Source organism: Drosophila teissieri, chromosome 3L, assembly GCF_016746235.2.
Source record: "Drosophila teissieri strain GT53w chromosome 3L, Prin_Dtei_1.1, whole genome shotgun sequence".
Classification (NCBI taxonomy): Eukaryota; Metazoa; Arthropoda; class Insecta; order Diptera; family Drosophilidae; genus Drosophila; species Drosophila teissieri.
In genome coordinates, this window is record NC_053031.1 from 10,510,383 (window position 1) to 10,524,625 (window position 14,243).

The 14,243-nt window shown below is 47.4% G+C and overlaps 2 protein-coding genes across 4 annotated transcripts in view; one reads left to right on the forward strand and one right to left on the reverse strand.

Annotated features, from left to right (window-relative positions):
* Positions 1-243: 243 nt before the first annotated feature.
* LOC122616569 (histidine-rich glycoprotein) lies at positions 244-758 on the forward strand. Its single transcript, XM_043792066.1, has 2 exons — positions 244-249; positions 309-758. Exons 1-2 carry the CDS (start codon positions 244-246, stop codon positions 756-758), a joined length of 456 nt encoding a protein of 151 aa, XP_043648001.1.
* Positions 759-9,053: 8,295 nt separating this feature from the next.
* The window catches only part of LOC122617592 (B-cell lymphoma 6 protein homolog), a 29,067-nt gene continuing 23,877 nt past the window's right edge, over positions 9,054-14,243 (reverse strand). For 2 of the 3 annotated variants that reach the window (XM_043793511.1, XM_043793512.1), the window contains one exon: positions 9,054-13,014. In XM_043793511.1, coding sequence (XP_043649446.1) covers positions 10,363-12,843 — 2,481 coding nt within the window. In that variant the 5' untranslated portion in view covers positions 12,844-13,014 and the 3' untranslated portion in view covers positions 9,054-10,362. Of the gene's footprint in view, positions 13,015-13,384; positions 13,509-14,243 lie in introns of those variants that run through there. The other variant, XM_043793509.1, reaches the window with a different exon arrangement.

Here is a 14,243-nt window from a genome sequence, read left to right on the forward strand (position 1 = left end):
TGGGGTTTGTTGACAGCGCACTCCCCTTACATAATGAGACAAGACCATTCATTCACTCGAATTGATATTAATTCCAATCACGTCCTTGCGCACAATTTTCGATTTCGTTTGAATTTTCTTGGGGGCCGAGCCTCCTATAAAACGATAGGCTGCCATCCACAGAAGTCACAGTCAAGCGACAACAGACAAAGCGTAAGCTTCGCAATTGGATAACCCCTCAACTCAAGCAAGGAATCTCTCAGAATGAAGGTGACTTCCGCTAAATAATGTTAATAATAATTTAATAATAATAATAATGGTAACTGCAGTACTTCGTGTGCATCTTGGCTGTGGTGGCTGTGGCCCAGGCGGGTCTGCTGCCCCACGTGGATAGCCACCATGGCTACCACCACGAGGAGCTGCCCCATCTGCTGGACGCTGAGATCCACCATTCGGATGGCATCCATCTGGGACACAGCGCCGCTTTGGTGCACGACGATCACCACTTGAACCACCATCTGGATCATCATTTGGATCACCACCTGGTGGAGTCGCTGCCCACCACCGTGTACCACCATGAGCCGCTGCACTACCACTACGCTCGTCTGCAGTCCGCTCCGGTGGTGCACCACCATCACCACGACACCCACGCCGCCGTGGTGCATCACAGTATCCCAGCCCACTTCGATGTCCACAGCCACGCGAACCTGCTGTCCTTCGCCAAGCACTCGTTGCACGGAAAGTACGGAAAGGTCCGGATCACCGAGACCCATTATTGAGAGATTCCACACCACATCCATTGTCCACAATACAATGTCCAGCTCTGACTAGCCAAACGCTCCCCCTCATGACTCATAATTTATTAAGTCAATAGTTAAGCTCACGAAAACGAACTCAATTGAACGGGTGACAAGTTAAAGAGATAAGCTCAGGATTTTTGTAAAAATAAATATCTAAGTCAATTGTTAGCACAGATTTAAAGTTCATGAACTACCTTTCTGATTTGACCCACCACAGGCCAAGTCTAAAGGAATCTCAGGCATCTTAATCGGCTTAAACGAATGCACATAATTAATGAATATTAATGAATATTTATATAGCAGCTGGTAGGAGGTTTTCGCCCACCAACTTCTCACCTTTCTATTACCACTTAAACGCAACCCCCTTGCGAGATTTTCCAATAGGATTTTGAATTTATTAAGCGTTAAAGTTGCTCACGAAATGTACGGATAAACGGGTGAGAATCTGTGAATTCATCCAGCGAATAATTGGCCTAGCTACTGATACTTTCCCCATTTTGCCCCCCACCACAACTATATCCCCACCAATTGCAACACATTTTGGATTCACTGCATCCGTCTCAGAGCCTTCAACGCGGCCCAGACAATTTATCATCGGCAGTGCGAGCCGAAAGTAATTTACTTGCAATTTAAAGATAAACAGGCGCGATAATGTCTACAAAGCATAAACGTGAGTTGACGCCTACAATCCGAGCAAGACCCCTCATCTCCGCCAAGGGGTGGAGGGGCAGCCATGGCCATACATCATCGCGATATCGCTGCCACAGAGAGTGAAGGTGTTGCTGGTGCGGCTAGTGTTGCAGCGGTGTTGCTGCTGCGCCTGTGTGCCTGCCTCACGCCATCCGTTTGCTAAGGGGAAAGAACAATTGCAACGGCCGCTGCACGATGCGGCAGTTTCGAGTTGCAACTGGGAAACTGGCAACCTGCAGCAGGTAACTTGCAACCTGGCCACTTGCAACGCAGTCGACCCTGACAAACAAACGCTGAGGGCGTCGTGCTCATGTCCAGAGCTCTCGACTTGGAGACCCCGGAGCCCGGAGTCACAGGCAGTGGCAAAGTGAAGCGCATGCGCAACACGTGGCCGAAACACCACTGAAATGTGGCTAAAATAAAGAGAAAAAACTAAAAAGCTAAAGACTAACCCTCCGACCCAAAACGCTTCCCCTTTTTCGCAGCGAAGTGCAGCCAAGCGGCTTCTGCAATTTTCCAGTCGTGCGCCATGGCAACGCGTGCCGAGCTCATTTTCATTTTCATTGAGCCGCCGGAGAACGAGGAGATCGCTGGTACTTAACTGGCTATGAGGAAATTAGCCAGCCTCGTGGCCAGGAGCTGAGCTCTTCTGGCCTTTTCCCCTTTTGCACCCAGCTAAGACCATCCTTAGATGGTTTGCCCGACACGGAGAGTTAAATTTCGGTAGTTTGAGTTTATTGTTTGAGGGGCATAAAGGATGTGCAAAGCACTAAACTAATGTTTAAGTACGCAAAACTGCAAAGAACAACTTTAAATGAAGAGAAAAATAATTTTAAATTCCTTATTTACAACCTTTTTCTATTTGGAGTAAAAGAATCTTACCTTTAAAGTGATGTTCAACAGAGAACCTTTAAATGTTGCTATTAACTTTTGCATCCCACAATTTGTTTGTCGTATATAAAAAGTTCGAGTTATCTGATGTGCATTTCTTACACATGCCAATATTTTTGTTATATTCCTTCCAATGTCAAGTTGTCTCATGCTTTGTTGCATTTGTTGTCTAACAAAAAAGACCACCACATGTTACACTGAAAGTCTAGCCGCAATTTGTTCTCTCAGTGCCGCGTTGACAAATATTTTGTACAAATGGCCGGGCTGCTGGCGCATTTGAGCACATATTCACCGTACTCACGGCTCCATCTGAATGGAGACCCTGCGAGGCAGAGACAGAGGCAGAGGCAAAAAGTCGTGCCACACGAAGCCCCAAAACTAAACCAAATGCGGCACGACTCTTTTTTGCGGCTTGTCGTGCGTTGAATGGGGCAACATTGTACACACGGCGTTGGATGCGTCCGAGTGTTGCAACTTGCAACTTGCAACAGCTCAATGCCCACAGCTCAACACCTGCCGAAGCTTCACAAATTCGATAAATCACACAATCTCACCGAGAATCGCTCGTAGATGAGTGTCTGTCTGTACGTCGAAAAAAAAGCTGTCAAAAAACAGTGATGCGTGTACCCCCGCCTGCCTGTGGATTTGTGTACTTCTATATGTACTTGAGTATTTCTGTTGACTTTGAGCCGCGATGCGGTCGCCTCGCTACGATTAAAGCCAGCCTAGTGTGGTAGCGCTAATGGCTAAGACACACAAGACGCTGGGTGTTCGCCAAAGAGGGGCATCCAAGGGGCACAGCCAGCTCCAGACAATGCCACAGTTTATATTGCAGCCTGTGCCTGGTCATTAGCAGCATTGCAGCTGCAACAGCAGCAACAGCAACAGCAGCAACAGTTGCTGCAGCAGTGTGGCTGCGGTGTAAGTGAGGTAGCTGCAACTCCAACTCCAGCGTCGTCTCTTTGGCAGCGTAATTGTGTTAAAAATTACTCAGGCATCTTAATCACTTTGGTAAATATTTTGCCAGAGTCGGAGAAGAAGGAGTTTTCGGATTCGGATTCGGACTCTTACAGACGCAAGACGCAACGAACGAGGTTAATGCGCTGCAGCTGCAGCAACCGACGCAGAATGTTGCTAGTTCACAAACCCCCCCTTCTTTTTTTTGTTTTTTTTTTCCTTTAAATTGAGGCATGTGGGTGTGCGTGTGTTTCGGAAAGCCGAAACATGCAAACTCCACAAACGAGCCAAGTTTTCATTCATGAAATTGCCCAGATTGGCAAGGCAAAAAAAAAAGGAAAAAAATAAAATCAGAATGAAGGGGAGTGCGAGGGCAACTCAAGTTGATTGCATGTTCGGGCTCAGTTCATTTTCAACAGCATCAAGGATCAAATGCATTAAATACGAGAACGAGACCAAGTCGCTGCCATCGGATGTTGCTGCTGCACCAACATCAGCAACATCAGCAACATCAACAGCAACAACACATCTACTTACGTGCAGTTCGCCGCCTTATCGGCACTGCTCATCTGGCGTCCTCTGTCCAGGGTCCCAGGTACTTCCCCCAATCCCTGAATCCCCCTAGTACCCAGTGCCCAGTGCCGAATAGCCAATACCCAATCCCCAGCCACATCCACATCCTATATACATTCACATCCAGGGCGGGTGGCGCACCTGCGGCAAACTGCTTTGCAATTATGAGATTTTTTGCGCTTCCTCTGCTTCGCTGCGAGGCCAGCGGCTTAGAGTTATGCTAAACAAACCAGGAGCGGATTTTAAAACCCGAAAAAGTAAGGATCTTGAATTCTTACAGGATCATAAAGCACTCAGGAATAGGACAATACATGGGTGTATCCAAATCCAACAGATATTTATAAGATACTTGCTTAGAATGTTCTAGATACTTAGTTATAGATACAAGTTCTGTAAGCAGTTTTTTAATAGCTGTATATTAAACTTGTAAATATGTTACTTACTTTTTAAACTTGTTAAATATCGAAAAATATTTAGGCATTCCAGCCCTGATCGTCGAAGGAAGAGGAGGAGTAGCCGATTGCCAGGTCGATGATGTTGCAGGCAGCTTCTGTTGCTGCTGCTGCTGCCGTTGATGCGGCTGATGCTGCTGCTGATGCTGCTGCTGCTCCTGCTGCTGATGCTACACTTTCTCTCTGTACAGCAGCGCGGCATCATAATTTAGACTGCAATCATCATTATCGTTCGAGACCAGCGACCCGAGAGCATTCTTGGGCAAAACGCCCGCACGTAGACATTTTGGAGGAGCGCTGCACTGGGGGAGCTGTGGAGCAAGGTAGCTGTGGAGCTGGGGAGTTCGGAAGTCGGGGAGCCAGTGAAGAGAACTGGCATAGTTGGGGGTGGGGAAGGGGAAGGGGGCCCAGCCTTGGCAACTGTCAGTCACTGAGGATCGGACTCAAAAGCCGGACTCCGGAGCAGTCAGTGAGTCTATCATTCAGTCAGTCAGTCAGTCATTCATCCAGTCAGCGCAAAGTTGCCAGCAATTTGCTCAAATAAAAACGTAAAACGTAAAACGTAAAAACGAAATGCAGCAGCAGCAGCAGCAGCAGCAAACCCAGGAAGCTGCGCATGCGTCTGTGGCAGCATATAATTGTCTCTTGGGCAGGGACTCGAAAATCGAGGATGACGATGTGGCTGAGGATGGGGATGGGGATGAGGATCCACTGACGGAGCCACACAGCTGTGCCTGCCACTGTGCAACTCGCTTTCGGTGGTGCGGTGGTTCGGCGGTGGTGCAGTGATGCAGTGGTGCCGCTTCTGCCGTCCATGTCCGGCGGCAATTGTAATTACCGCAGTTGCGCCTCCCGTCCGTCGGGGCCAACGCCTTCGCCAATTTCACACTGAGAACAATAGCTAAGTAACAAGGGGAAATGGCTTATTTCAATAGGGCAACTGATTTCTACCACTAGAAATATTTCACTACATAGAAATGAATGAAACTAAGGACTTTGATTATGAATATATGAATATGAACATGGTTCAAGGTCATGCCCCTATTTCTTTATGGTTAAAATATTCGGAGTTCTGTACTTACTTTTCGCTGAGTGCATTACTGGACAAATGCGCAGTAGCCTGGCATTTCAGTTACGCCTGCAGTTTGTTATTACGCGCATTATTTCAGCCGCAGCCCTTCGGTGTCCCAACCCATCCTCATCCCATCCGCATCCTCATTTTCATCCACCCATCCAGATCCCCAACCGATGTGGAGACCTCCAGCCCATCCCCTCCTGATTGCATTCAGTTGAGACTGGAGGGCAGAAGACATTTTACATTAGCTGCGCATTCCAAAAATCCGCTCCTCTACAGAATTCAGCACACAGTATACAGTGTTTAGTTTTCGTTTTCGTTTCGTTTATTTATTTTCGTATTTTTGCGATGGAAGAGAAACTAATTAGAGTAGACTTAATGGAAATACTCGTAGTTATTCATAATTTAGTTAAACGTTAGCGTACAATGGCGGAACTGCCAAGAGAGTTCCTTAGAGACTTTGGTACAATAATGAATTTCAATGTTTTTTGGGCAGCTAAGGATTGTCAGTGTGTTGAGGGAATTTCGAGGGACTTAGGGATACATAGGGAAACTTAAACTAAACCAAGCGTTTTTCACTGTACATAGCACCGTAAGATAAGACCGAACTTAATAGCACCTTAATCAAATTGGAAGATCGGATTGGGTTGGGGTCAAGGGTCATGGATTTTGGGCATCCACAAGATCCCAAAATGATAGCATAACTAGCATTTGGAAGTGATTCGATTTGGTTCTCAACTAATATCACAATGTTGCTCGCTGATTCTCTCCACTTCAATGCAATTTCAATAAAATTCATTTATTATATACCATGGTTTGTCTTTGATTTTGCGATTCTTAGAGCTAGAAGGCAAATGTAAGCTAAGAGTTGAAAAGTCTTTTGATCGATTAGCTGTCATAGGTATTGCTTTAATTTACATAGTTTAGTTTGGATCGTTTGATTTAAAATTCGAAAAGCGCTATAAAAATACTTCTGAAAGCGATTCGTAAAATTTACTTGAGTTTTAGTTAAGTGAGAAGATTTTTTTTAGTAATTTTAATAGTTTTAGTTTTTTAGGCATTTTTTCAAGTCTATTAAATGGAGTTTGATTTAAAAAATACTTGACTGGATGCGTTTAGCATTTAATGCTTAAAATTTTTAACTTCTTAGAAGCGTTAAGTTGAAAAAACCCTATGACTATGTTTTCTGTTCGTTAAAAATATGTTACGTATTTCTGGTAAATATACTTTATTTATTTATATATGTATATACGCCCTTTCGAGGGCTAACCTATGTTCTTATTGTTTATCATTAGTCAAAAAGTTGATTAGGCCTGGCAAAAGTCGCTCAATGTACAAGGCAAAAGTTCTATCTTACAATATCGCAATGTTAGTTGTTGCTTACATTTTACATTTGTTCTTCTCGAGTATCAAAAATGTTTTTTGTTTTCTTTGTTGTAGTTTTTGTTGTTGTTAAGGCACTTCCGTGTGACGGAAATATATAGCACTATAACTAAGTATAAATCTAGATCTATACGTCCATGTATGGCCGCCTGTCTATATACAATATCGTTCCTTTGGTTTTTGTCAGCGGTCCCAGCTTAGTGCCCGTAAATCTCCGCCAGGCGAAACAATCACTTGGAGCTGATCCAAAGCCAAACTGAATTATGTTGATGGAAACAATGCACAAACTGGCGAACGGCGACAACCCTGCCACGCCGCCAAGCGCCTGCAAAGCAACCCTGACCACCCTGGCCACACTTCAAACTCAAACTCAAACTGGAACTCAATTTTCGCGCTACAATTACAAATGACGGCGATAAATTTCGCGAGCGGAGACAAAAGGAAAGTTGGATGTCAGCCATCCCCCCCTCTGAATCTGAGCCCCAGCACCACCCCCTTTCCCCCTGCACCACCCCCTCTTCATCGCCTGCACCACATACCCCTGCACTTGCGGAGAGGAAGTGATAATAAACGCACGACACGCGCGCCTTGTTTAGAGATTTATGCGTGCCACAGAATAGAGCCGCGTGAAAATAGAGGAGACGCATAAAAGTAGCATTGCCGCAATATCCGACCACTTGATGTCCACTTTCAGCGGGTCAAGGATCTTAAGGGCTAAAAGAAGTTTCCGGACATTCAATTCATTCCAAGCATGGTGAGTGTTATGTGAAAAAAAGATTAAATCCAAATAATATAACTAAATTTCTACCAGCAATGTACAGAACAGCAGTGGAGATACAAAAGGTGAAAGCCAAAGCATCCATGTTCGATGAGTAACTAATATACCTTCCAGAAAAAGGCAGGGTATCTTAAAAAGGAGAAAAATGCGCTGCAAACTGCAAATAATGTCGGGCGATGGCGAGTTGACCAAAATGATGCACGACCCGAGCGGATTATGCAATGCGGCATCATCACATCTAGGCCCGGCTAATACAGTTTGGGCCATAAGTCACCATCCACCGTACCGCTCTCGCCCCCCGCCCCACCGGCCCTCGCGTGAAAAGTGATAGAGTGCAACATGCTAGCTGCAACAACACGAGTTGGCTACTTAGCCGCAGTTTGTGGCCGCCCCTCGCCCTGATTTATGGCCCCAGAGATGGGAGACTCCTCCATTTTCCGCAGCCAACACAATGTCTGTCAATTGGGGCATTTTCACTGCTTAATTACGCCAACAGAGGGCGGTACTGAATTCCTCGGGGGGGGCGGAGTGGGAGTGCCAACTGTGTGTGGCACGTCTGCAGTTTCGTGTTTGTTTTGCAACCGCACTTATTAAGGAATTAATTTAGTCATTGCAAAACAAGGTCAGACATTAGCCGCAAACTGCAATGCAGCAAGTTCCACCGAAGCACCAGTAAACCAACACCCACCACCCACTGCCACCCAGCAGCACCCATGGAACTCCCACGCCTGGACGGCCTTCTTCGTGTTTCGAGGCCATTAGGCCGCAAGAAAATTTCCATGCGAAGAACAAGGACTTGAATCGCTGTGGTGTGGAGTGCTGCTCCACCACCTTCACCACCTCGGCACACCCGCATCCTCAGCGTGGGAAAAAGCAGCCGAAATGCGAGGAGTGGGTGGAAAAGCGGGAAAAGCGGGAAAAGTGGGAAAAGTGGGAAAAGCGGGGGCTGCGTGCCAAAATGCAGTTTCGTGACCGGCGAAAGGAGCTGACTGCGCCTTGTAAGCGATTCCCATTGCCTAAAAGCTTGTAAGCCAGTTTCCGGCTCCGGCTGCGACTACGGCTAAAACAACGACTCCGTCTCCGGCTCGGCCACAAAAAAGCTGTGGCGAAAGTATAGGGTTTTGGCTTGTAAAAAATGTATGTCTGCAAAGTCCACACTGCTAATCAGTGAAATAATAACCAAATTAGGTGGGCAGCCGTTGAAAGGATATGCTTAAATATCTTGAAGCTGTTACAGAAATGCTAGAAGTTTAACTTCCTGATGAAATAAATGGAATACAACTCAGTCAGCTTAATATGAAGGAATGGAAATCTAAGATCAACTTAAAATACTTTAAAAAGTAAAGTTTATCTATGAAATAAATCCAGAAGCATAGAAATGTGCAACTTAAAAATGTTGCAATTTGAGAAACTCATCTTAAAACAGCTGAAAAAAATAATATTACCAATTGAAATAATAACAAAATGGTTTCAAATTCTGTTTTGTATGACATTGTCCATCAGTGTTGACTTTGTTTTGTTTTATTTTGTGAAAAACGTTTTTAACTAAGTGCTAATCATAACCAACTAGAATAACATAAATTAATAATTTATTTAAACGTTTAGCTAAGAACTAATAATCAATAAGCGGGAGTTGGGGCTTTGTTTCATTTTTTTTTTATAATAAATAACGAAAAACTTTAACTTGAAACATGTAAACGACCACGAAAGATGATTCCAACCCCCGGGGGGCAGAAACGGGTTAACGTGCCCCCACTTTGAGGGGGTCGGAGAGGGGTGAGGTGTGTCCAATCCACAGATGGTTTATAAACTAAAGAAAACTTAAAGGTTTTTATTTCATTTCATGAAAACAAAAAGTAGTAAGATAATAGAGGAGCAAGCATTAAATCAATTACAAAGGTAATGTAAATTTAACAGTGTTTTTGTTGAACAAAAAAAAGGAATTGTAATTTTTTTTTGCGTGTTTCATTTTCATTTAAAATTTAAGATTTCCATAGAAATGAGTTTGTGTAGCGTTCGTTTGTTTTGTTTTTTGTTTGTTTTTTTTGAGCCCTAGGGAGAATTCTTTGTCTTTTGTTTGTGTTCTTGTGCAGGCATCCCTTAAACTAAATTAAATTAAATTTAAATTAAATAGGGTAAAATTAAATTAATACAAATCGTTGTGGTATAAGTTTACATTCTGCTGAGTAATGTTACAAATAAATTAAGAGTTAATTAAAATTAGGAGTACAAAAGTAATGCCTTATCCAATGCGGCGTGCCACTTAGCCTATGTAGCGAGTCTAACTTAGTAATTTCAACGTTGCTCAAAATGCTGAGAGATCAGATCATCGGCCGGATCTGACCCATATCTATATCTATCTATATATATCTATATATGTATAGTGTGGTATAGCCTAAGTGTGTGGAACATGGAAATGCTAGCTGTATCGAAGATCCTGGCTATCCAAACTCCTGGGGGTTCGTGTAACGCGAATGGATCTAGCAACTAGAACTAGTTAAACTTCTAATACGTTGGGTGGTCATGAGTGCTGCCCTCTAACTTGCTAACTGCTCTCTTTTACAAAATTAGTTGGTGTTTCTTTAGCCTATTTAAACTGTAGGTAGTATTAAGGTTCCTCAGTCTTCGCAGAGATTTCCGGTACAAGTACAAACTGCTCTAGTTAATATGTTTTTTTCTTTTGTTTTTTCAGATATTTTTCTGTAGCACTAAGCTGGGTCTGTGGATGGTGGTTGTTACCTAACAGGTCATAAATGGCCTGGATGCTGCTGCATACAGATACCGTTAGGCGCTCTCCGTCTTGACCACCAGCGGCATGGGTCCACCCAGGGTCAGGCCCGGCTGGGACTTCTGCAGCAGCTCCTCCTGCAGCAGACTCATCGGATTCATGGGCAGGCCCATGTTGAGGCCCATGCCCATGCCCATGCCCATGTTCATGTTCATCTTCATGTCCAGCAGCGGATGGGAGCCGGGTGACTTGGGCTCCTCCAACCGCTCGTTGCTTCTGCGCGAATCGCGGCCCTCCTTGCCCTCGCGTCCCTCCCTGCCCTCGCGAGATCCGCCCCTGGAATCGTAGCGCGTGTGGGTACGCATGTGCCTGGTGATCATGTCGCGACGACAGGCGGCATACGGACACTGGGGGCACTTGTAGGGCTTCTCGCCGGTGTGGGTCCGCTGGTGGGTGGACAGGTGGTCGGAGCGGGAGAACACCTGACCGCACACCTTGCACGTGTACGGCTTGACGCCGGTGTGGAGGCGCATGTGGCGGGTCAACATGTCGGAGCGGGCAAAGGACCGCCGGCAGACGTCGCAGGAATAGGCTTTGGCAATATCGTTGGCGGGATTCCGGGACTTGTGACGCGAGGCCATGTGCTTGGCCAGGCGGTCGTGCAGCGAGAACATCTGGCCGCAGGTGGGGCACACATAGGCCACATCCGAGCCGGGCGGCATCTCCTCCACGACGGGGGACACGTCCAGATTGTAGCGCCAGGCCACCGTCTCCTTGGTTGTGGGCGAGGCCACGTCGCCCTTGATCACCGGCACACCCACGGTGGTGGTGGGCACTTGCGAGTGGTGCATCTGCTGGTGGTGCAGTGGATGCAACGGCATCTCCATCTTGATCATCGCTGCCGCCGCCGCCGCTGCCGCTGCGTGGGCAGCGTTCATGGCATTGGCATACGGGGAATTGGGCGGTGGCTGGTGGTTGGGCGTGGCAGCGGTGGTGATGGGCATGTGACCCGAGTGGCTACTCGATGCCGGGGACAGGGCACTCATGCTCTCCAAGCTGCTGGCCGCACTGAGAGCCGGCGGCGGTGGCATCATACCGGCCGAATGCGACTCTTTCGAGGATTTCGAGCCGGACTTTTTGTACTTCTTGGGCACCTCCACCTCGTTGCGCATGCACAGATCCAAGGGACGCTCCTGCGGCGGTGGCATCGGCTTCTTCTCGCCCTTCTTGCCCTTGGGCTTGGGACTGCTGCGCTTCTTGGTGGTGGTGGTGCTGCTAGTGGTGGTGGTGGTGGTGGTGTTGGCCACACTGTTGCTCACCGAGGATTCGCTGCGCGGCGGCGAGGGCAGCGATGGCGGTGGTGAATTGTTGGCCAACAGGGCGTGGGGCAAGACGTGGTTGGAGCCGCTCTTGCGCTCCTGAGATGTGGGCGAGGTCTCCGTTTCGGAGGCTATGGAGGATGGGGTGTGCTGCAGTGGCGAGGGATAGAGATCATGGCGCCGGCGGAACACCTCGTTCAGATATTTGGTGTGCAGGTAGTAGCCGAACAGTGGAGATGGTATCGGGAAATACCTATCATAGGGGCTGGGGATCTCAGTCTTAATGTCCACGTGAAGCGGATTCTCCTTGTTCATCGGCTGGTTCTGATCTTGGGGCAGATTGCTCTGCGCGGCCTGCAGCTGCAGTGGACTCATGCTGATCCTGGGGCTGTCCTGGTCGTTGTCATCGCTGTGCGACAGCTCGAGATCCTCGCCGGAAATGTCCTCGTTCTCCTGGTCCATTTCCGGTTCGTTCTCCTCGTCCTCGCTGACGGGCTGCTCGCTCTTGATGTACTTGCCAGGTGGGGTATCCCCATCCGCATCCCCAACAACGGAACCCTCCTCCTCCTCATCGGGCACGGACCCATCGTGATCCTCATCCTGTTCGGCATCTTCGGCCAGGTCCTCGTCCATTTCCATGGGCTCCGCCTTGCAGGCCATGCCATTGGAGTGGGTCTCATTGTTATTATTGTTGCTGTTGTTGTTATTATTATTGTGGTGCAGCTTGTCCAGCACCGCTGAGAGCCTCTTGCGCTTGCGCTGCTTCCATGGCACCACTATGTTGTTGTTGGCCACGCTGGCCTGATTGTTGTTGTTGTTGCTGGAGTGGTTGGTGGCCACCGCTGCAGCCACTGCAGCGGCAGCAGCCGCCTGCTGGTGCAGGCTCAGGGCCAGCGGCAAGTGGTGCTGGTGCTGCTGATGCGGATGCTGGTGGGGATGGTGCTGGTGCTGCAGCGCATGTGGATGTGGATGGGGATGGGGATACTGCAGGCCGGCGTAGTGGGAGTGGGATTGGGCGGCTGCCGCTGCCGCTGGATACATGTGGGGTAGATACTGCTGCTGGTGGTGGTTGAAGTTGAGGAGCTGCGGCGGCGGTGCCGGCGGGGGGTGGGGCAGGGGCAGGTGGTGCGGGTGGTGCTGCGGCGGCTGCTGGGGCGGATTGTGCGGATTCGTGTGGTGACCATGCCCCATGGGGTCGGTGCCTTCTGCCATCGTCATGAGGTCAACTTTTTGCGGCTTTAGCGGCGACTGCTCCGGCGCACTGGAGGCTTCTGGTTGGGATTGGGCTGGCTGCTTTTGCAGCTGCGATGGCCTCGGCACCTCTGGCCACAGGGTATCCAGCCTGCGTGGCCTGGGATTCTTCTTCGCTACCTGGCGAGACTTTTGGGACTGCAAGTAAATAAAATGCATACATCTTAAGTTAGTCAAAGAAATGGAAAGTAATTAAAATCAAAACTAGGGTTATAAATTAGTTCGATGAAATGGAAAATTATGAATTAGTCTGGCGGATTTGGGAGAGATGAGGTAGTGATTGAAGAACAATGTAATTTAAATCGCCAAAAACTCACGCGTAGAATAAGCCATTCTTCACTAAGAATAACTTTTCTTTTACACCTAACCTAAAAACCATTTTCACTTTGCTGAATAAGAACACTAGAACCTGAAACCAATTAAAATAGTGGTAATTACAGCACTTTGTGCTTTATTTATTCAAGCTCGTTAGCATAAGTTCTTTTCATATTTTTTTCAATACACCCACCAACATAACTTCTTTAGATCTTTTTCACTAAACACAAGAAACAATCGGCTTTAGTTTGTAAAAAACTAGAACTTTTTCCTTGGGATTAAAGAATTGAACGACTTTTGCGATGAGCGGAAATGTCAGCTTTCTTCGGAGCGAAGAAGGAAAGAACGATTACGCCTACGATAGTCATCTCCCTCGCACCCGATACTTTTTGCACTTGTCACGCTTGTCGCAGCGTTGCCAGATCGATTTGGCCGCCTACGCTGGTCTTACTAAGAACTGGGTTACGTAATTGGTTAGGAAACGAACCAGAACCAGAATGAGTTGAATTAAATGAAAGATATTTCTATGTTTTTCGGGGGACAATCAGTCAAGCATCAAAATGCAGCAATTTCGCCGGCATCCGTTTGTTTGTGTGTGTGTGTGTGTGAGTTGGCTTTCAGTCAAACAAATAAATAAGATAAATTTTCTGCTGAAGCTGCCAAAAAGAAATAACGTAACGAGAAGACAGATGACAACAACGGCGGCGTTTACGCTGCGTTAGTTTTATGCGTTTCTCGCAACGAGTGGGAAAGGGACGGCTGTCTAACCCCAATGGGGGCAGGCTAGTGGGTACAGTAGGGCCCAAAAGGGGGGGGGGGGGGTCCTTTGGGGCGGCGAAGAATCCTGGAATCCAAGCGTCTCCAACTCCCGCTGTGGGAATTTTTATGGCGCTGCCAGCAGATTTTATGGCGCTCAAAGTTTATGGGGCCTTTGGATTTTGGATTTTGGCGCTGCCTTCGCCTTGACCGGCGTACACTCCCCCCTCTTTTGTCATCCATCCCCGCGCCACCTCTCCTAAGCTGCTGGTCAGCGGAATCAATGAAGGAAAGGA